The sequence below is a fragment of the Piliocolobus tephrosceles genome, chromosome 9 (assembly GCF_002776525.5).
Source record: "Piliocolobus tephrosceles isolate RC106 chromosome 9, ASM277652v3, whole genome shotgun sequence".
Lineage (NCBI taxonomy): Eukaryota > Metazoa > Chordata > Mammalia > Primates > Cercopithecidae > Piliocolobus > Piliocolobus tephrosceles.
Window position 1 is genome coordinate 37685754 of NC_045442.1, and position 23969 is coordinate 37709722.

Genomic DNA, 23969 nt, shown 5'->3' on the forward strand with positions numbered 1-23969 from the left:
ATTTCAGTTATCTAAGGACTCTTTAGAAGACAGAATTTTGTTGTTGGCATGCGTGACAGGCTATCTCTGTACATCCGGCAGTATCCTTTGTTTTCTCTGCCATCTTCGTTATTCCAGGTCTGTAACATTTCCTTCTCAGAGTATCTTAATATGTGTCCATTAGATGTACCATAATGATATATTAGGGTTTTGTATATCCTTGCTTTTTTTTTTTAATGTTACTGATCTGTCTTGGACTTAGATAAATAAATTAGTTTCTTACCTACCACCCATGTTTTTCTTTTTTCTTTTTTTTTTTTTTTTGAGAAGGAGTCTTGGTCTGTCACCCAGGCTGCAGTGCAGTGGTGCGATCTTGGCTCACTGCAAGTTCTGCCTCCCAGGTTCTAGCTATTCTCCTGCTTCAGCCTCTGGAGTAGCTGGGACTACAGGCGCTGGCCACCGTGCCTGACTAACTTTTTGTGTTTTTAGTAGAGACGGGGTTTCACCGCGTTAGCCAGGATGGTGTCGATCTCCTGACCTCGTGATCTGCCCGCCTTGGCCTCCCAAAGTGCTGGGATTACAGGCGTGAGCCACCGTACCCGGCCCTATGTTTTTCTGTTATTTCTCTGTATAACCTTTATAGTTTTTGGATAATATTGCTACAGTTATTTGATCCAGAAGTATTAATAACTCTTCATCCTTATGAACTGTAACCCTTAGCGTTATAAAGTGTTCTTTTTAAAATCTGGTTTAATACATTTTGGCCAAAATTCAGCCTTGTCTGTTAATAAGATATTGATCCTTTCTCTTTGTTTGAGTTTTTCTAGTATCACTTTACTTATCCATTGATCTTCAACCTTTCTGAATCATTTTATTTTAGACCTGTCTCTCATACAACATAGATTTGACTTTCACTTTGTGATTCAGTCTGAAATTCTTTTTCTCTTAATAGTTAAGTTTGTTTTCATTTATTGATTGGATATGTTTGGACTTAGTTCTGTCAGATTATTTTGTTATACTTTTGCTATTTATACCTTTAAAGTATATTTTAATATATGGACAGTTCGCATTGTTTTCTTATTTCTTTTAATAATTAGAAAGCTTTGTGTTTTTGTTCCTGTACTTACCTTTGTAATACCAATTATATAATACCTGTTTTCTGTTTAGCCAGTATCTCAGTATCTGTAATTCACTTTTATACGTAATAACAGAGTTAGTACATTTCCTTTCCTTTATTATATCCCTCAATTCTATCAATTTTGTTTTCTTTCTTAGGGTTTACCTTTGTACCATGAAATATCCGGGTACCACTCTCACTCAATTTGTCATTATTGCAGAAAGCTGTCTGACTCCCATCTCCTCTTACTAACCTACTCTGATGCTGTCAGATCATTCTTCCTAAAACCATTTTCTAAAATCCTTATTCTAAAACCAATCTTCCTAAAATCATCATTCTTCCTAAAATCACCAGTATCATATCACAAATCCTCAGCGATATCTGTGACCCCACAAAGACTGTATTCTCTTCTGGGTTTCAAAACTCCATAACCCTTTGAGAGGCTGAGGCAGGCAGATCACGAGGTCAGAAGATTGAGACCATCCTGGCTAACACGGTGAAATCCTGTCTCTACTAAAAATACAAAAAAAAAAAAAATTAGCTGGGCGTGGTGGTGGGCGCCTATAGTCCCAGCTACTCCCAAGGCTAAGGCAGGAGAATGGCGTGAACCTGGGAGGCGGAGCTTGCAGTGAGCTGAGATCGCGCCACTGCACTCCAGCCTCGGTGACAGAACAAGACTCCTTCCCAATAATAATAATAAAAATAATAAAATAAAACTCCATAACCCAACCTCATTCTACTCACTCAGCCTTATTTCCTCTACAGTTTCTCAATGAGTCTGCCTTCACTGTCCAACAATTGAGCTGAGAATATAAGAAGGGAAGGGCTTCAGCCAGGCTACTGCAGTCTGCTTTGTGCCAACACTAGCGGTGATGACTGCCCTAGTCTAGCTGAAGCTTTTCCCTTCTTTCTACACCCAGTTCAAGTCCCAGGTCCATAAAGCCTTTAGAAACTCCCCAGAAACTCTTCAGAGCCTGAGAAGCTCTTGAGAATTGGAAGATGTTTACACCCAAGTTCAAGGATTACTTCCATCCCATTTCTGGTCTATGTCAGGGGCCTCTGTTAACTAGGAACTCAGGAACTCTCAAAGCAGCATTGCTCTGTTTGTAACATTCTGGCTTTATTCATTGAAATGTGAGAAACTTTGGACCACTGCCTTAATTCTGCCCTTTGGAGTAATAGGACTTTTCACATCTGGGAAGACAAGCATTTTACCCTTCCTTAAACTTCAGATGAAAACACCACCAGTTCCTTCAGCTGTTACTCATATAACACAATTCCTGGACCCATCACCAGTTTGTGGCAAAACTTGGGTTTATCACCATTCCACTTAAAATTCAGTTCACAAGATTTTTGTAGATATGATCTAACCAGTGCTGAATCTGATGGGACTGTGCCTTCCTGATCAGAGTACTCTACTTTTTAAATCAACCCAAGGCAGCATTTGTTTATTAGTCACTGCCTACTTTTGGACTGCATTTTTTTGTTTTGTTTGTTTTGGTGGTGGTGGTTGTTTTGAGACAGGGTCTCACTTTGTCACCCAGGCTGGAGTATAGTGGCACAAGCTCACTGCAGCCTCGACCTCCTGGGCTCAAGCAATCCTCCTGCCTCAGCTCCACAAGTAGCTGGGACTACAGGCACACACCACCACACCCAGCTAGTTTTTGTGTTTTTTGTAGAGATGGGGTTTTGCCAAGTTGGCCAGGCTGGTCTTGAATCCTGGGCTCAAGTGATCCACCCACCTTGGCCTCCAGAAGTGCTAGCATTACCGGTGTGAGCCACCGTGCTGGCCAATTTTTTGTTACCTACGTCCCAAGAGCCTATGATGTGCTATCATACTTCAGATCCCTATCACACACAGGGGCATAAGATGAGTAAGACAAAAATCCCTGCTCTCAAGAAACATATGTTCATTCTATGAAATACCTAACCACGGATTTTCGGAACTGTCGAGGTCATCACAGACAAAGTCTGAGTAATTGTCACAAGCCAGAGTTGCCTAAGACCTGAGTGCTAAAGGTAATGTGATATCCTGCATAGGAATCTGGGAGAGAAAAAGGAAATTAGGGAAAAACTAAGGAAATTTGAACAAAGCATGGATTTCTGTTACTAATAATACATTGGTACTGTTTCATTGTGACAAATGTACCATTTCAATATATTAATAAGGGAGACTGGCTGTGGGATATATGGGGAATGTCTGTACTATCTTAGTAATAATTCTGTACATCTAAGCTCTTCTAAAATTAAAAATCTCAAGAAAAAAAAAAAAAAAGGACAGCCTGGGTAACGTGGCAAACCCCCACCTCTACAAAAAATTGTAAAAATTAGCCAGGCATGTGGTGGTGTGTGCCTACGATCCCAGCTACCCAGGAGGCTGAAGTGGGAGAATTTTTTGAGCCCAGGAGGTTGAGGCTGCAGTGGGCCATAATGGCAACACTGCACTCCAGCCTGGCAGACAGAGGAAAGATATGTTTGACATAGTTTGGATATTTGTCCCCACCCAAATCTCATGTTGAAATATAATCCCCAATGTTGGAGGTGGGACCTAGTGGGAGGTGTTTGTGTCATGGGGGCGGATCCCTCATGGCTTGGTGCTGTCCTTGTGAGTTCACTTCACGTCAGATCTGGTGAAAGTGTGTGGCACCTTCACCTACCCCCATTTGCTCCCACCATGTAAGATTCCTGCTGCTGCTTACCCTTCTGCCATGAATAAGTTTCTTGAGGCCTCCCAGAAGCCAAGCAGATGCCAGCTCCATGCTCCCTGTACAGCCTACAGAAGCATGAGCCAGTTAAACCTTTCTTCTTTATAAATTACCCAGTCTGGAGTATTTATTTATAGCAATGCAAGACCGGCCTAACACAAGGTTCTAGTAGGGAGAAACTAGCAAGTAAATGGATACAAGATAATGACTGTTACCATTTTTAACTACAGGTCCCTCTGAGTAAATGACAAAACTTTAAGAACAGGGGAAATCATTTACATATAAATTGCATACCATATCAAGGCTTTATGGACTTGATTAAGAACTAAATTCAGGGTGGTGATGCTTACGTGGGAGGCAGAGGGTGTTATGGGAGGAAAGAGTGATAGGCAAGGATAGGACAGCAGGTGTCCTTCCCATATGACCCCTGAGCCTGGTCTTTATGCTGTCAACTGACTGTACTTGTTACTTTTTTAAAATCTAAGGGATTGAAAAATGAATGTTGAGTGATTCCTAAACCAACACGATATTAAACCGAGTTCCAGACTACACCAGCCTAATTCTTAGTGGCAGAGTCTAGCTCTGTTGCCCAGGCTGGAGTGCAGTGGTGTGATCTCAGCTCATTGCAGCCTCCACCTGAGTTCAAGTGATTCTTGTGCCTCAGCCTCCCAAGTAACTGGGACTACAGGTACTTGCCACCACACCCAGCTTGTTTTTGTATTTTTAGTAGAGACAGGGTTTCACCATGTTGCCCAGACTGGCTTCAAACTCCTGGCCTCAAGTGATTCGCTGGCCTCAGCTACGCAAAATGTTGGGATTACAGGCATGAGCCACCAAGCAGGCCTCTACTAGCCTAATTGCTTCAAGTGTGCTAGTCATATTTATCATAGATGTAAGCTGCTTGAGGCTAGGGAGGCTTTTACCATGTGCCTGAGAGGCAGTTGTTGGTTATAAACTTGTCACATGGGGCTCAGATCACCTCAAGGCAAACCTACCTGGTCTGGTTTGGAATGCTTGTTTTTTCTTAAAGTCAGCCCTAAAGAACATGGTATATTAACTCTTGAGAGCTGCTAAACCCTGGCACTGTGCCAGAACAAGTGACGATACAATACTTTTGAGACTGATTTCAAAAATGCTTTTTAAAAAGGCATGTAAATTCCTAACCCGCTTGTACAAACCTGTAAAATTTTACTTTTCAAAACAAATTCCATCTAAGATTTAAGTTGAATTAAGTAGCAAATGATATTTATACTCAGGTAAACAGACCATTCTCACTCACTGTAGACCCTATGTTCCTTCTCACAGCTTTAACCATTTTGTGTCTCTACTTTTGAGATCAAACTTCAAATTTTCTGATGCTTGCATGATTGTTGAATAAACTAGAATCTGTAGATGCTAACATACTAACAACTGATTTTAAGCTCAAAAGGCAACAGTGGTGTCCAATATACTTTTGTGGGCTTTAATGCTCAGCATGGAATACATAATGAACAGATGTTTTATGCCACTAATGGCTATATTCTACATCTTGATGGCTTTTAGTAAATATAATCATGATTCCAAGTCTGAATTACATGAGATGCTTCACTAGAGCTGCAGATATACAAGTATGTATTTGAAACAAAAATACCAAAGCCATTTTACTGAAAACTAGTTTTATTTTAAAATTAAGTGCATAGCACTCATCTAATTCCATTGGTGTAGACTTTAGCACCATACTTGCTATTTGCAATTAATGTCATAACACAGATACATTTTGGTTTGCAGTCTGTACTTGAGTAGTGTTTATTTAGTGGACTTTGGTAAAGCCCTTCATACATATTAATCTCTTCACAGTACACATTTAATGATGGTCCAGTAATCTCAAAAAAAAAAAAAAAAAAAGCCTACTTTGAAGACTAATCAATAAATTAAACAAAACAAAACCCACACAATGCTCCCCCACCCCCCAAAGCTAGCAGTTGTGAGTTGTATTTATATTGAAACCTAATGTTTTAAAAATAGTTCTGGTTCTCCAACCACCCCATCCCACCCCGGGTATGCAGCAGTAGTAATCAATTATTTTATTCTACCCTCCCAAAAGATTATTAATCCAGTGTTCTTTAGCTTTTTAAAATATAAATTGGGAAAGTGTTATTAATAAGCTTTTTTAAAAGGCATATTCTTCTATAACAAGTACGGCATATAAACCAATCAATAAAAGTATTTGACAAGACATTTAAGTTACCACAGGCACTGGCTGTTGTTTCAAGTTGGGATCTCTATCCCAGTATCTTACATTCATAGTATTATTGAGGTAGTTAAAATACTGAAAATTGGACTCCAGGTTGCTGGGTTCTGAATGTGAATGTGAAAGATATATTCTCTTTTGAGCCTACTTTCCCCCCAAACAATTCAAGTTTTCTTGAGGTAAGAACTACCAAAATCCAATTAGCAGCCTTCTTTAAAAAGGAAAAGTGATGATACTTTCAGAAAACAATTTTCATGCTTAAAAACTGCCATGAGTGTTCTTACCTGAGTGGTTTTCATTTTATCTACCAGACTAATAAATCCACATCATGCCCTATGTACTCTAAATATAAAAGTTATTTTCTTTTTAAGGAAAGGATATTTCTCTAAGCATTCATGCTGGCAGAAGCTACCCACCCACATTCATCCCCGGGAGCCATCTGGATCAGTCCATCACTGTGTTGAGCCCCTTCCCTTCCTGACAAAGGCCATTGGCTTGATTACTGAGACTCCTGCTGCATACCCACAACATCTTTATAGTAAGTTTGTCTTCAATGCATATTGTGGCAGTCACATATCTGCCACGCAGATTCCCTTCTATTCAAGTGCTATCTTAAAAAAAACACAAAAAGACACATCTTACTAATTTTTAAACCAGAAAGCTTCCCTCCACCAAATCTTTCTTCTCCCACAGAAAGGAGCACAATGTATACAGTTTATCAGTTACTACAATGACTTTCTAACTTTTTAAAGGTTATTCCTCCAAAATTCTTTACCCCCAAACTGCCCTTGCTGTAATGACAATTATTGCTGTTTGCAGTTAATACCAGTACAGTGAAATGTCCCAGGGCAGTTGTAGGGTCAATCTAATGAAAGTAGCTACTGAAATTTAGTCATCAGTTACCTTTGCCTGCTTAGACGGACTAGAGCTGGATTCAAAGGTTGCTTAAAAAACCTGTCTTCCACATAACAAAGTGCTGCTCTAGCACAACCTGAGAACTACCCTGGCCACAGTCCCTTCCAAAATAAACCTATAGGACTTTATTCTAGCACTGACCTCTTAGAGTTATGCCATCCCTTGAAATAACTTTTTAAGAATGCCGATTCTGAGTATAAATCATAGATTGCACTGAGAAATGCAAAACCTACATATATATGTATTATGAATCACAGGAACTACCACTTCATTCTGAGCTATAATATTATGTTCTCATTTGAAAACACACCCTAGCAAGAGTATTTTAACCTGTTATAAAGGTAGTTCACACTATAACATTCCCAAGGCATGTTGCATTACAGTTAAGTGTTTCCAAGTAGTACAGATTCCCTGAGTTAAATCTATTTTAATTCTAAAAATTTGAGGTTGATCACTTAGGGAAAAAAAGAAAAATTATGACCATGATTTAAAAAACAAGATCTTTTTCACCCTTAATTTTAGTATATTAATCCAGATACCTATACTATTTATGAGAGGAAGTTATATAGAATCATCTAAAAAATTTTTTTTTACTGCACAGATTGGTATAGCGTAACAATTCGTAAGTTTAAACTTAGTCAAAAATTCATGTGTAGAACAAAAATAAAAAATTGCAGAATAAAAAAACCTTTTCAAAAATTAATACTGTAACTTTCCTTCATAAAAGACTGTTTGGCAAGTCTATAGATAAGATAAACATTTAGTCTTTGACTTAGAAGCCAACATTAGGCCCAGATGCTACCACAGGTCAAACCTCAAAATGGCAAATTGGAGTCTGTCCAAATTTTCTATTGTATTGAATATTTTTGAAATATTTGGACCATCAGCCAGGATTTGAACATTTTTGTCATACAGGGATTTGTTGTAACAGAATTTGACATACTGTTAATTTGCTTAGTCCTCCCAGGATTCATGGTGCGTTAAAAGGGATATTCAGTCTTCCCGGTGCTGGTACCTGAAGAGTTCTGATGTCACTTAGATCCCTTTCTTTTTGAACAGAAGTTTACAAAACACTTACCCATAGCTTCATGTCACAAAGCAGTCTGGGTCAGTTATCAGCTTCACACATAATCACCTTTCAAAACATGGAGTAATACAGGGGTAATGTTCATTTATCTGATAACTCCGGTTATAAGAAACACTCAGACAGGGCTTAACTTCTACTGGTATTGCCAGTGACATCCCAACACCAGTCTGCATGTGCCCAAGGCCCTGAACACTAGTTTGGAAGCCAGCAGGACATGTCTGTAGTGTGTAAGATGAGGTGTGTGTGGTCGATACAATCTGCTGACAGCTTGGTTGTTCTGACGTAGGATGGCGATACTGCAGTGAGGTCTGATGTGTCTGATGGAGATACTGAGGTTGCTGAAAGTGAACTGGCCGTGAGGGCTGGGAGGCTGTCTGGAACACACTTAGTTGCGCTGACTGAGGTCCTGCTTGCCCTCTCTGTTTGTTTGCTTCTTTCACATCATTATCGTGAGCACTGAAATATGGAGAGAAAAGAAACTATTAAAAATATTACTTGAGAAGAATTTGCAAGAAAGTCAGGTCCCATCCCCAACTCCCCAACAGCTTCTTCCACCACTTGCCATGACTACTGAGGGAGCAGTCACTGCACCATAATTCCAACAACAGTGAGACCTCGCTTGTGTCCTTCTAAAGCTATTTCCCTTTATGTGAACCTTCCTGGTAGCTTTGAGGATTATTTCCAGTTTGGGAGATGTGTCCACAATAAGCACGTAAGTGTGGCTGCCACTTTGGTAACATCCTGGTGGCCCCCAAAATTCAAAGATGTTAGGAATGGGGCAAGGCTGGCCTGGACTGATCTCAGAGTTACTGACTTACAGACACAGAAAAGCAGCTCCTTTCCTTATCATGTGCCCAGAATCATTCTAGCAATGACACCTTCTAACTGATTAATGGCCAAAAGGGACTCTCCTTCCCCAGAGTTCTGCTCATACATGGGCTTGCTCATGGCAGCAAGTAACTGCTGCCAAAAGCAAATAACCTAGAAACTCTGTGCCTTTCAGAAGTTGTTTTCAGGGCACCTCATGCATGAAAAAAACTGTTAATGAGAAAGTACAAACACAAGAATAAAAAGGCTTACATCAATAGTCGTTCAATACACTGTACTAAGAAATCCCAAGAGTAGGCAGTAAGACGATGCAGTCTTGTAGGCCACGTTGGAGAAAGACGAAGTATAATCCTCGAAGAAGCCACACATGCAGCAGCTACTAAAGAAGGTGCATAATTTAGAAAGGCATAATCTGTGGAGACACCAAAAATGAACTTAAGGAACAGAATACACGAGTCACAAGTGCACAAGTCACTTACTGGTATTCACAACAACCCACCTTGCAAAGACACTTCCAGGAAGTAATCTGCATATTTGGCCATGTAGAGTTTAGTCTTTTCCAAGCAAATCATTGGCCAGCCGTCATGAAGATCTGTTTCGTGTACTGCTTCAGAGAGATAATACTCAATGAAATGGGCGGCTGTTGGAAGGCAGAGGTTCCACTGAAAGGTTTCTAATAATAATAGTTCCATATGTAGCAAATTTTGTTTTGTTAATACTAGATTCATATTAGTCATACAACCCAGGCTGTTGAGCTGCTCCAGCTTAGGCACACTATCTTCTTTTTCTTCAAATTTACCTTACAAGAAAAGGGGATGGGAGGGGAGAGAAAATGTTAGGCAAGTGATCATTACAGGTCTAGTCAGTAAAATGGGATTTGCTGTCTTACTGCCAGGATTTAGATCCAAAGACGTAGTTTACCTTACACAGATACAGTTGTGCCAGAACCTGTGTTTTCTTTCCCAGTGCCACCATCCCCAACCTTTCCCCAATCCCCTGGGGAAAAAAAAATGCTTGAAATACATAAACATTTTGTTCTGTGTTCTAGTATAGAATGGAAATAGTCATGTGCCAGTGAAAAAAAATAACTCAATCTCATCAGCTGAATATTTTCAGGAAATTTTTTTTTGCAGTGGGTGGTAGCTGGTAAAATAAATTATTTGATTTTAGAGTAGAAGATAGTTTTAACAATTTAATGTCATAGCTTTATTTGAAATAAAACATAGTTAAGCTCCAATTGTTTCATCTTGGCATCAACATAATCTCAATTCCAGAGAGAGAGAGAGAGAGAGAGACTGGAGGGAGAAATTGGGTGAACATGTAACACAAGCACTATCATTCCATAAAAAACCCCATTCCCCACTTCCTCTGAATTCAAAACAAAAATCTAGTCTGTTGAAGAAAAAAGGGGCATGGGGGAGATAGTTTATATCTGCTTTTAAATTTCCTTACTGAAAGCAGAATAGTAAAGACAATATGGCTGAACATTATTCAAAGGGATTAATTTCTTTTCTGGAAATACCTATCTATAAGGTTTCAACTATGCACAGCTGAAGAATAAAGATTCTCTTTCCAGCCCCAGAATGTTTCTATCGATTATGTACCATCTTACATTTTACTTTCCAAACAAGCATTTTACTGTCTCTATATATAAAGCCTTCATTTTAGAAAGTATTTCTAGAACTGATGGCTGGAGAACATTTACAAACTATTAAGTACTATTATGATTTTCCAGATGCAGCAACAGAACCAGAGTTGTCATCAAGCCTTTTTGGGTCTTTGTTCCATGGTGGTCCACAAAAGAAAGGAAATTATAACTAAAGCTCCTACTATTGTGTTCTATTTTAGATTAAAGGTTTAAAACCATCATATTATGATTATTATAGATTTCTCACAATAGATTTTACACCCATACTTGTTCAAAATCATTTGAATGTTACTACAGCAACACATATTACTATATAAAAATTATTTTTAATATTTTGATATATCTCAATATATTTTCATTTCCTTGGAAATTTTATAATTTTATTCTTTAAAAACTTTTTTTTGGAGAAGAACCAGAGAGAATGCCAAACCAGGAGAAACCAGAAGAGTTTCTCTGTGATGATTCTCTTCTAGAGGGGATGGGTTTGCAGCACACATTAAAGTTGCTACACTCAGCCCAGATGCTCAGTGTACAGGCAGTGGTGCTAGAGCCAGTGGGGATTTGCTCATGTTGGTTTGCTTTGGAGCTGGGGGAAAAATGCTGCTGACTGCCTTGATCTTTGCTTAGGGAGCGGAACTGGTATAAAAGGCATTTTTCTCCTATGCCAGGAGATTCTAAGCTCATGTGTTGTGAAGAATCTAAGCCCAAAGAAGCAGGAGTGATGGCAGAGAGGTGAACTCCCTTATATCTAAACCACTCTAAATAGTGCTTACAGGTAGAAGTTGATCCCAAACTTGAGTAATTCAAACCTTAAGAATCTAGATAGCCCTTCCTAATTAAAATCACATAAAGATCAATTTAACAAGTTTTGCCAATAGCAAATACTTAAAGTTGAAAGCACTAAAGTGGTCTGTATGACACAGTTATCCAGCATATTGCCTGAAAAAAGAAGAGGAAACCAATGTTCTTAGTATAAAGTGAAATTCTTCAGAAGGAGAATGACCTAGAAATTTGGTTCAGTGCCTCTGGATGAATCATTACAGCTTTCAAGCACCCTGCCATTTGTGTAGCAACAGCAATACTGACAGAATACTTCAAAGGAATACTGTAGAAATTAATGAGTTTATTTATATTATGCTTAAAGTTCCTTTGAAGAAATTAATACATCATAATTGAAGGAGTAAGAATGTTTCATATTATCTCTTTGAAATCTTCAACATTGGGGAAAAAATTGCATATGACCAATTTCACTGCTCAAAAACCAAGGTAGTGAGGTTGGCCAATCCATTTAAGGTCAGATAAGTTCAATCAAACCAAAAATGGAAGTCAAAAGGAAAATTTATGTCTGAATTCCCAAATTTGCACTTCTAGACCAGAACTGACAGATTTCTATATTATTAAGCATCTATGGGATGTTTGCATTTATAAAATATTTGGCTACTATAAGTGTGAAGGACTTTGCATATTGATCTTGCTAAGTTAAGAATAATCTGCATTCTGAATAAATAACCATACTTGAGGTTTTAATTCAGGGTTCAAATTTTTTGGAACTGTTCCATTATGTATAGTAATAAATATTCAGATACATGGATACTAAAAGATTTCAAAAAGTATGAAGTATGATAATGTCGATGAATACCTGCATTCATATCTATAGTTTTTGTTGTGCTGACTTCTATGCGTATGTTCATTTTAAGTATACTTATCCACATTACCGCACACAGATCACAAAGATCAGTTTCTTCAATTGAAAGGAAATACCAGAAGCCATGTGAGTATATTGATAAACGCCCCAAACAGGAAATAAGGGCACAGGAAATTCATATCTGCTTCCCAGAAAATAAAGAATTAGAGGCCATAGAAACAAAAACACTGGGTTGTCTTTCCTTTATAGGATATGTTCATATCAGCCATGGAAACCAACACATTTTCAAAGCCAGCAGTGAATAGTAGGTATGTGGTAGAGATTTATATACTGAATAGGGCACGGATCAGATGTCACAGAGTGCTCTGCGAATCCACATTCTATTGTTTTATTACTAAGTAGGAGGAGAAAAAGTCATCCCTAACATATACTAAGAATTATCACAAATTTATAAGATGAATCTACTATAAAAGTGGGCAAAGAAAAAGGTAATTCATAGAAAAAAATTCTAAGCTTATTAAAAATTGAGATGTAAATTAAACCAACTGTGAGATACAAATTTTCACAGATCAGTAAAAAGCTTTGCTAACCCAGTATTGGTTGGCAAGGGGAAACAAGTACTTGTTACAAATTGTTACTACTAAAAGCCTCTGTCTCACTTTTCACTTCGTCTTGACTCCAAGATCATTTCTTAGTTATGTAAGATCTTGAGCAAATTATGAGAAATGTTATCTCCAAGATTACTTCCACATGCTCCATAAATGTAATGTTGTTCACAGAAGCCAAGGGAACCCAGGGCATACATGTGAAAGAGTTGGAATAGGAGAATTTCCTTGGACAAATTAGGGTCCAGTTTGAAATAGGCCAAAACCTTTAGGGTAAAGGTGGCAGGCTAAAGGTAACAGAGCAACTTATGGGGGAATTAATAATTATCATGCTAATCTTTTAATGTTTCCATTTCCTACATGCTTTTAAACATATTACCCCCACTTGATCCTCAGAACAACTTTGTAAGGTGTCTTTATTTCCATCTTATAAAGAAATAACCTGAGATTCAAGGGTTGTTGAAATTCATATTGCTGATGAGATTCCAACCCAGGGAATCCATCACTATGGTCATTGCTCCAAAACACTACACATAGCTCTCCAATCAGAGATAATCTGTAGGCTCTTTCTTCTAATAGTGTAGACATAAGCATTTGCTTCTAGAACTTACAAAGTATGCTCCATCTTTGGCCAAACCGCCTACAGCTTCCCATTACAATGAACTCCACAAATTTAAAACAGGAATCAGACACTGAAAACAGGTTATCAGTTTATAAGAATCCTAAGCTCTTCTGCTGTAAAGTTATAGACTAGGGTTGGGGGGCAACGGTAGAGAGACTGCTGCCTGCTAAGGGCCAACCTCTTCAATTCCCAACCCTGGTGTAGAGCTGATAGCTCAAACTCTTTTGAACAACTTGCTACTTGGGAGGAGCAGAACTCCTTAAGAATACCTCACATACATTCCTACTATCCAGTGCAAAAGGAAGAATGTAAAAGCAATTCTTTCCTCAAGGAAAGGGAAATCAGGAGTCATCAGCAGAAAAAGGAGGGAGGTATCCAGTTCTTTCAGTAATAGGTGATAATTCATATTTGAACCCTAGCAAATACAGATCCTAATGCCTAATTACTGCAAAGTCACAAATAACTACATCTTACCACTGATATTAGTCCAAATAGTTCAACAAAATAAATTGTTCATGACTTTAAACTAATAGAAATATATAATTTAAAAATAACAACAATTGAAAACTCAATTCCAACCAACCTAAGATGGTACACAAAGATGACCCTCCCACTTGGCCCACACTACACTTTAAGAATCACAGGCATAGAGCAGGTGGGACATGGTAGTGTTAAAATGACAGTGATGGCCACACAGTTACTTTCCATTAATGATACCAAGCTTTTAAAATAATCTAACTTGCATGTCTGATTTCCAATGACACTCTACTATAAACTGATTCTATAATAAACACACTGTACAATAACAAAAAGCCATTTTATTTGTGGACTCACATCTACACTGTCAAGTGTGAGCTTTTCCAATCTTATACAAACTATTAAACCCCAAAGGGCTTCACAGCCAGTGATTAAACACATACGTATTACACACATGGTTACTTACGAGCATGAAACTTTAATTAGAGGCTAAATTAAAGGTTAATTATAAATATACAAGCATTACCTCTCTGGCTCCTGGGTGGGGGGTGAGGAGTGAAGGATGAGTGAAGTGTCTGAATTTTAGAGAACAACAGATTAAAGGGGAAATGTAGATATTCAGGAAGTAAATGGTATTCTAAGAATTTTGCTCAACGTACATGGGGATGAGACTGGAAAGGTGGCTGGGTCCAGATGAAAGATTCTAAACACTACATTAAGCAGTTTCCACCTTAACATATAGGCAGTGGGAAGTCATGCTACAGCTGTGTTTTATTTACATTCAGCCTGGTTCTACAATGGATCTGAAATAACTTACAAAAGGACATTCCAGGGGATAAAATAAGTAGTTGAGGTCATCAGATCAAAGGAAGAACAAAGGTCGGAAAATAAAATCTGAGAAGAGATTAGTACCAGAAATGATACTACACAGGACTACATTTGGTTTCAGGTTTGTAAGCAGCCAAGCACAGAAGCGCTAAAGAACTTTAGTGGCATGGATATAGGGGGAATGTTCCTTATTTCATCCCAGCCATATTTGACTCCAAAACCTCAAGTGGGAGTTAGAGGTGAAGGTTATCAGTATATCTACATACTACTTTAAGATTCTATTGTAATGACATGGATAATACAGAAACTACATTACTGATTTAACTTCAATATCAAATACAATCTTTATCCCTCAAGTAGGAGTTAAAAGTGAAGGTTATCAATACATCTACATACTATAAATTTCTACTGTAATGACATGAATATAGAAACTATATTACTGATTGAACTTCCATATCAAATACAATCTTCCACATTATTAAAAGAAAGAAACACAATTTCAATTCCTTTACGTGCCCTATCTTCAGTGAGAGTACCAACAAACAATGAAATGAGATACAGGAAGATGTAAAGAGAAAGAGGGGCCAAAAGGTCCACCAGTATTTTCTGTACTGAGTAACAAATATGGTTGTATCAGATTGTATCTTGGAGCCTACTACATAGTTGGTCTAATGCATAAGCAAAAGTTTTCACATTTGTAGTAGTTGCACATTAACTTTTAGTTCATTAAGCCAACTCATTATGTAGTCAGGAGAAAGTATTTTAATATAAGAGTATGGTACTTTTAAGACAGTTTCTCAACTTTAGCTCCACTGATGTTTTGGGACAGAGAATTTTGTTATGGGGAACTGTCCTGTACACTACAGGATGTTTAGCAGCATCCCAGGCCTCTATGTACTAGATGCTAAAAAAGCATCTCCCACTCTATCACCAGATGTGACAACCAAAACGTCTGTACACATTGCCAAGTGTTCCCTGTGGGACAAAACTGCTCCTGGTTTAGAACCACTGCTTTAAGACAATGGTTCTCAATTGGAAAGGTAAAGCAAAATCACCTTTAGAACTTTTTCAAAAAGTTAAAAAATACCCAGTACCCATTATGTAGATTTTGTCTTAGTAGATCTGGAGTGGCCTAGGATGTAAAGCTTAGGCACATGTTTTTAACAGATTCCAAAGCCATTTTTCAATGTCTGGTTAAGAATTATTGCACTGAGAAGCACTTTTAAGCTTCCTGATACTAGTGAACTGGAATGAATGGGATTTGATGATATTTCACTGAGTTCTAAATAAATTTATTTTATTATATAAACATCAGAAATTTCCAGTCATGTAAATCAGATTCATACTTACTTGCTAGAAGCAGGCAGGAAAGCGCAACTAAATGCAGCTGCTGGATAGAGATGTCATAGCGGTCCATAAACAGGTCCAGTAAATAGACAGCAAGATGGCGGGCAGAAGGGCAGAGCGTGAAGCGATTGCTCACAATGGCAATCAAGTCAGCAAAATACCGTCTGAGACTTAATTGAGGGGACTGGCCTTTATAGGAGGGCAACTTCAGCTCCTAAGTCAAAAGGAACAACATTTAGTCTGACCCATCTGTAGACTTATCCCCATAATGCAATGACTTAACATTGTTTTTCCAATATATTAGTATTACAAGTGCCTAAAACTTACTTTTCTTGACTGGAATACAAAAATGAAAAAGTTAAGTGGAAGGATAATGAATGACACTTAAAACCAAAATTTTCTCCTTATTCTTAACCACCTCTGATGTGAACAATTATAGATGTTCCTGTTTCTTGCTTTCTAAAATGGATTCATCGTACAAAGATTTTTAATAAGGGAATCCTATTTTCCCTACCAGGTGTTTTCAGAAAAACATCCCTGACAAAAAACCAACCACATAACACACACACGGCCCTACACCTCTCCAAGATGCTCAAAACTTTTGGTTAAAAGGTAATAGATAAGTGGATATGCTGCATGCAGTATTATACTTGCATTAGTGTAGAAACCAGTACCTATACACTAGTATCTTCTAATTTTGTTTCCCTTTTAACAGTTTTATGATCTGTCCTTTCCTATCATCCTCTCATATACCTAAAATCACTGTTCAATCTCAGGACTATATCAACTTGTTTTTTAAAAATTGGAAAAATTCTATACTATTAAAATATTTCCAGAGCATAGAGAAAGATGGAAAGCTTCCAAATTCATTTTATAAGATCAGCATAATACTGATACTAAACCCAACAGGTATCACAATAGAAGAAGTAACAGGGATATGACACCAAAAGCAGAACTCCCCATGCCCTGCAAAAAAAGAAAAAAGAGAAAGGGGACTTTAACAAAATTAAAAACTTTTATTTAACAAAAGATGCTATCAACAGAGTAAAAGGGCAACCCACAGAATGGATGAAAATATTTATAATCATATCTGATAAGGGGTAAATATCTAGATTATATAACTTATACAACTGGACAAAAACAAAAAAACCTGATTATAAAAATGGGCAAAGGACTTGAATAGACATTTCTCCAAAGAAGATACATACAAATGCCCAACAAATATCATGAAACATGAAAAAGTTGTTCAGCATCACTAATTATTAAGAAATGCAAATCAAAACCACTAACAGCACTTCACACCTAGTTGGACTGCTATTATCAAAAACAAAAAAACAAAATCAGAAAATCACAAGCGTTAGCTTTAATGTGGAGAAATTGGAATCCTTGTGCATTACTGGTGGGAATGTAAAATGATGTAGTAAACGGAGTTACCACATGATCCAGCATACTCAAAAGAACTGAAAGCAGGGACTTGAAGAGAGATTTGTACACACATGTTCAAAACAGGATTATTCACAATAACCAAAAGGTGGAAACAATGCAAATGCCCACCAGCAGATGAATGGATAAACAAAATGTGATATATACATGGAATATTATTCAGACTTAGAAAATTCTGATAATATGCTACATGGATGAACCCTGGAGACAGTATGCTAAATGAAAAAAGTCACAAAAGAACATTTATTGTATGATTCCACTTAATGAGTTACTTAGAATAGTCCTATTTATAGGGACAGAAAGTAGAACAGTGGTTATCAAAAGCTAGAGGGTAGGAAACTGGGGAGTAATCGTTCAATGGGTATGGAGTTTCAGTTTGGGAAGATGAAAGAGTTCTAAAGATAGATAGTGGTGACAATACAAATGTACCTAATGTCACTGAACTGTACAGTTAAAAATGGTTAGAATGGTAGTTTTATGTTATGACAGGTGCTGGCAAGGTTGTGGAGAAAAAGGAACACTTTTACTGTTGGTGGGAGTGTAAATTAGTTCAACCATTGTGGAAGACAGTGTGGTGATTCCTCAAAGACCTAGAGGCAGAAATACCCTTTTACCTAGCAACTCCATTACTCGGTATATAACCAAAGGAATATAAATCATTCTACTATAAAGACACATGCACGTGTATGTTTACTGAAGCACTATTCACAAGAACAAAGACATGGAATCAACCTAAATGCCCATCAATGATAGACTGGATAAAGAAAATGTGGTACATATAGACCATGGAATACTGTGCAGCCATAAAAAGGAACAAGATCACATCCTTTGCAGAGATATGGTTGCAGCTGGAGGCCATTATCCGTAGCAAACTAATGCAGGAAAAGAAAGCCAAATACCACATGTTCTCACTTATAAGTGGGAGCTAAATGATGAGAACACATGGACACATGTTGGGGGGAACACCACACACTGGGGCCTGTCGGAGGGTTGGGGTGGGAGGAGGAAGAGGATCAGGAAGAACAGCTAGTAGATGCTAGGATTAATATGTAGGTGATGGGATGATCCGTGCAGTAAACCATCGTGGCAAATGTTTACCTATGTAACAAACCTGCACATCCTGCACACGTACCCCTGAACTTAAAAGTTGGGGAAAAAAAGCTTTATGATGATACGTTTTACAATAAATGAAAAAGGGAAGTTATATATTCACCTAAATTAATATTATCTAAGATAAATGGATAAATAGTCAATGTAATTTAGTAGTATAGCCAAAGAATACATCAATTCTGGTTGTTTTTTGAGACAGGGTCTCCTTCTATAGTGCTGGCTGGAGTACAGTGGCACCATCTTGGCTCACTGCACCCTCCACCTCCCAGGCTCAAGCAATCCAACCACCTCAACCTCTGGGGTAGCTGGGACTACAAGCGCTCACTGTCCTGCCCAGTTACTTTCGGTAGAAACAGGGTCTCGCTATGTTACCCAGGCTGGTCCCGAGCTCATGGACTCAAGTGATCCACCTGCTTTGGCCTCCCAAAGTGTTGAGATTACAGGTGTGAGCCACCATGCTTGGCCAAAAAAAAAATTTTTTTTTCACATAAAGATGCAGATTTCTCGTGCAGCTCCTAGGATTTTTTTCTCCTTAACTGTTTCTTCGGATCTTTACGATGGTGTAAGTGAATGGCAACTTTACCTTTGCTGCTATCATGTGACATTTATTGAGCATCTCCCACGTAGCAGACGCTATACTAACCCAGGCATAAAAGCTGGAAAAACAGTCTTAAGCCTATCTCTAGCAGGTGAATCAAATACAGAGATTATCACACGATATAGTCATCACAGGTTATTATGGCAACACTTAGGAAGAAAATCTAACTTAGCTCAGGGATTAGGGAGTTGGGAAAAAAGGCAACACCAGATCAGGTTTTTCCCAAAAAGTGGCCTGAACATGGTCTTAAAGACTCCCTGGAAAACACTGATGGACTTCACTTTCTTAATGTTTCTCACAAAGCTAGAATTGTTCTCATTTGTCATTAAGGTTCCTGAAAACACTTTCTCAAACAGCCTATCACACTAACTATACACAGCAAAATAATGAGAAGAAAGGAGACAAAAGGGTGTAAGGTGACAGCTGCTTTGTAGGGGGTTTTTTTTTTTTTTTTGAGGGAGTGGATAGTTGGCATGATTTCCATTGTCATTTTTACTCTTCCCTAGTAAACACAGTGCTAGTCACACTAAATATTTCTCCACAAACCTTGGATCTAAACATAGAACACCTTCCGCAGTATCTCAATGGCAACTGCCCAAAGGAAGACCTAAATGTGGATGCTCTAAATTATAGATAAGATTAGACTATGAAGGCAAGGATCATGTCTTGTTCGCTGTTATTGCTCTAACACCTGGCGTAATATCATGTATGTCATAAATAATCAACATGTTGAAGAAAAACAGATGACTATCCGACTGAATCACCAATTAATAGCCTGGAATTACCACGTCTTTTCTAGGAGAAAAGTCCATTTTAAGTTTCCTTCAGTGTATTACAAACAGTGGTCTTTCCAGTTCCACAAGTTTAAGTTTTACTGATTAATGTAAATTCTTTATAAAGTGTTGCCAGTAAGAACCACTGTTTGCATAATGCTTAAACATAAAGACAACCCAGGGCACTAGGCCATAGGTGGCCCAAGAAAACTTTCAGTGGCATTCCTTCAGACCCTGTGGTACCTTGTCCTCTGATAGGTCATAAGCAACTTGAGTGTAGGGTTGGGTCTTATGCCTTGGATGCTCCAGAAACTAATTCACAAAAGCCTTCAACAAATCTAAATCTAGAAAAAACAAAAACAAACAAAAAAAAACCCATGTCCAACCTCAACTGACAAAATTAATTCAGATAATCATTCATGAATTAAAATGATACACACATAAAATGATTGAAAACTACAGAAATCACCAAGAAAAACCTTTTAAGTGTCATGCCAATTAAAAAAATGTATTCTTGGCTGGGTGCAGTGGCTCATGCCTGTAATCCCAGCACTTTAGGAGGCCCAGGCAGGTGGATAACCTGATGGCAGGTGAAACTCCAACTCAAAAAAAAAGTACTCTTAATATCAACTAATTAATTTCACCACATACCAGAGGGATAAAGAGGCTGACATTTAAAACACTTTTCAAAATATGTACAACTCTATTAATTTTTTTAAAAAAGAAAACACTGCACGTTGAAAGATGACATCTGCCAAAGAAAAAAAGATCAAAAGCGTATCTGGACAATTTTCCAAGTAAAGAACCTGTAACTCTTTCCTAAGACTCCAGAGATCCCACTAGTTAGAATTTTTATGTGGTACAAACCATCTCCTAGGGGGCTGAACTGTATTTTAGTGAATCTTAGAAACTGAATGTCAGAATTAGTAAGTAGCATTTAGAAATCTCAGGCCTAGAAAAGGGTAACAATTTAAGTCAGAATTAGGTTTTCCAATCTACTTGACCTGGTCAGAAACTCAAGATAAAAAGTTCGTTATCATTCCAGGATCTCAACCCCAAGATTCAGAATCCTTTTTGTTGAAAGAGTCAGCTGTTTTGCTTCTTTCTCAATTTTCTACATTTAACAAATGGCTTTCTTTATCCAAGGTGAAACTGAGTTAAGCTAGAGATCATTTTGGATCTGGTCTCTCTTTTGGTTATCAAAGAGGCAGAAATGTCTCATTAATCTGCCTAATCTGCCTTGCCACATGCAGAGTAAAATCGTTACTTAATAGCAACAATACAGACTCTGCTTTGTGTTGGAAAAGTATTTTTTTTCCAGTATCTATTAAGTATATTAGGTCTACTTTCTGCCTTTGATATCAGCAGGAAGGGACAGCCAACTCCCTCCACTTTAGGGCTTTTGAACAGCCCAAATCCTGAGGGGTAAGCGATAAGAAGTTATCACTTTGTGCTTACTATTTACCAAGAGCAGTTTCTAAGCACATGTACAGTACTAACTTAAGTTTCACAATCGCCAGAATCATAAAGCACACTCTTATTATTCCTCATTCTACAGATGAGGAAATCAAGAAACAGAAATTTAACTTGTCCCAAGTCTTACAGCAAGGGAGCGGAAAGGTTGAGGAATTTATGTACAAAAGCGACTTAAACTGGCTGCATGCAACGGCAACTCTCGAACAAAGAGGGCTGTTCTGTTCTGCCCAACAAAAATTCAGTATATGTATCTTTTAAAATACAAGATCAAATTCATGATCCACCTGGATACCAGAACGTCCCTTTCCACCTTCCCTGGCCCAAGTACAATCTCCCTCCCCATTCAAGTTGCAGGTTCTTCTGATACATCCCAGAGAAGGAGCCAAGAAGTTAATTAACCTTGAGCAAATGAGCAAACTCGTCTTTTCTGGCCCAGAAGATAGTGAGTAAAGAACCTGACCAGACCTTCTGGAGAGCCGAGATTCAGAACAACTGGCGCGAGACACAGGAGAAGGCAGGCCGGGCCTCGGAGTTACCTTGTAGCGAAGCGCTTGGTGAATGTCGGCGGCCAGCTGTCCTCGCCACCACTGCCCCTCCAGCTCCATGGGACCCGGCGGCGCGCCCAACCCGACGCGGCAACTCGAGTCTGTAAGACATACCCCAGGCGCGGTCACTGCCGGCTCCCCCGCGACCCTCTGCGCCCCCTCCCCGGGGGGTGTGACCTCAGGCCACCCGGTGTGGCTGCTCATCTTCACCTGACTCTTCCTCAACACAGCCCGACCCGAGTCGTTTCCCCCAACGCCACACGCAAGGCCGGGTCTGCCCCTCGGGAAGAGCCGAAGGACTCTGAGACTCCCTGCCCGACTGTGTGTCGGGCAAAAGGGGATCCACTCGGGCCCTGAGGTGCCAAAGCGCGGAGCCAGGTGCGAGCTCGGGAAGAGCTGGGGGAGGCCCGGCTTGGGCTCCCTGCGTCCGGGGCTGGAGCCCTCCCGCCCGTCCTGAGGAGCGGGGAGAGGTGACACGGTCATAGCCCCGCTGAGGGGAAACGCTCCCATGGAAAAGTCCGGGGGTGACCGTCTGCCTGGCCGGGGGTCTCCGCGTAGACGTCGGGGGCCTGCTCCTTCCCGGGACCCCCGAGAAACGCACGTTCCGCGCGGCCTCAGAAAGGGGAACAAAAGGCCGGGCCAGTCAGGCTCTTCGCCTCACCCCGGGAGGGTCCGCTGCCTCGCGCCTACCCCAGGCCTGCCAAGCCGCCCGACCCCACGCTGGCTCCCTTACCCGGAACCGCGGCCCTTACAGCCCCAGCCCCGCTGGCGTGCGGGGGACGCCGGCCCCGCTCATGTTGCGGACAGTCGGCCGCTAAGCGCCGGCCTCAGCTCGGGCCCAGCGCCTGGACGCTCGCGCCGCCCATTGTTAAAGGACCGGCAGGCGGCTCCGCGTACAAAGCCAGCGCGGGGGCACTTGAGGCCCCGCCGCTACCAATCTCCTCTCGCGATACAGCCGGGTCGCCCCAAGCCGTCCAATCGGCGGCCGGGTCGGGTCCAGGTGCAGAGCCAGGCGGCGGCGCGGCGGCTCCCGCCTGGGCTGGGTCAGCATCGCGGCCGGCGCGGCGGGGCCTGGCGCTTCGGTTGCCGCGGCGTGCAGCCGCCACCTACTGCGAAGCTGGCCTGATCGCAGGCTGGGGTCGGCAGAGTGCCGGAGAAATTGTAACGTGGATCACTGCAGTGACCAATCTAGTTAGGCCACTCACCTGCTGAGAACCTTGGATGGCTCCTCGGTGCCCGCGGAGCAAAGTTCCGACGCCTCAGTTTGGCGTTTAAAAGTCTTCACAGCATGGATGCGGTTTGCCTTACTTCACGTTGCACCAGCCCCTTCCATCCCTGGGGCTGCTCCGTGGATCATCAGGCCCTCTAAATGTGCTTTAGCTGTTTCTGTAGCCCCTGAAGCGGTTTTTTTTCCTGTGAAATTCTCTTTTTTAGTTCCACCTCAAACTCCGCCTTTCTTCTAGAAATCTAATTAATCTCTTCCCCCTCCTTATTTTCGTTGCTGTAGGGATTCCCAAGAGCTTTGAATGAAGAGATTTAAGATTACTTCTAGTAACCTTGCTTGTCAAACCCATGGTGGATGTAATTAACCATCTGTGCTCGTAAATCAGGAAACTGCACAACTGTGAGAACACTCCAACGTCAGTTGAGGTGATATGGGGGCTGAAATGTGATTAGAAGAAACCTAATCAATTCTATTTTAACCTCTGGTGGATTATCACAAAAGAGGTGGATGGTAACCCTAGGACAGTGAGACTGCCCACTTTTCTGAGACTGTAGATCAATCTCTTAATAGTAAAGCGTAAATATTTTAAAAACTTCACCCCTTTTACTTTGAATCCTTTGTCCAAAAAGATACATGATGATAAAGAGCTACTACAAAGTGATAAATACATGTTATGTGATTCTGGGTGGCATCTTCATCCATTTGAAGATTATCAGCAGACATACATATGAGCCGTACCCTATCCATAGACGATGCTTATACCCAG

The 23969-nt window shown here is 39.9% G+C and overlaps 1 protein-coding gene across 3 annotated transcripts; it reads right to left on the bottom strand.

Moving 5' to 3' along the window:
* Positions 1 to 5439: 5439 nt before the first annotated feature.
* On the bottom strand, positions 5440 to 23312 carry CCNJ (cyclin J). Of its 3 annotated transcripts, none has more exons than XM_023206256.2 (6): positions 22712 to 23033; positions 21970 to 22079; positions 16037 to 16247; positions 9361 to 9660; positions 9114 to 9237; positions 5440 to 8489 (listed from the first exon to the last, which is right to left on the bottom strand). In XM_023206256.2, exons 2-6 carry the CDS (start codon positions 22036 to 22038, stop codon positions 8078 to 8080), a joined length of 1116 nt encoding a protein of 371 aa, XP_023062024.1. In that variant the 5' UTR covers positions 22039 to 22079; positions 22712 to 23033; the 3' UTR covers positions 5440 to 8077. The 3 variants fall into 3 exon arrangements, with proteins under 3 accessions (XP_023062024.1, XP_023062022.1, XP_023062023.1); XM_023206254.2 differs by having other exon boundaries at positions 9114 to 9273; XM_023206255.2 differs by lacking the exon at positions 22712 to 23033 and adding an exon at positions 23184 to 23312 and having other exon boundaries at positions 7646 to 8489; positions 9114 to 9273.
* Positions 23313 to 23969: the final 657 nt, after the last annotated feature.

What these genes read in the sequence shown, in the direction of transcription:
- CCNJ (XM_023206254.2), bottom strand. Translation starts at nt 22,038, where the DNA reads ATGGAGCTGGAGGGGCAGTGGTGGCGAGGACAGCTGGCCGCCGACATT. An exon ending in ACCAAGCGCTTCGCTACAAG is followed by an intron (nt 16,248 to 21,969) that starts GTAACTCCGAGG and finishes CTTTTGACTTAG; the next exon opens with GAGCTGAAGTTGCCCTCCTA. An exon ending in CCTGGAAGTGTCTTTGCAAG is followed by an intron (nt 9,274 to 9,360) that starts GTGGGTTGTTGT and finishes GTGTCTCCACAG; the next exon opens with ATTATGCCTTTCTAAATTAT.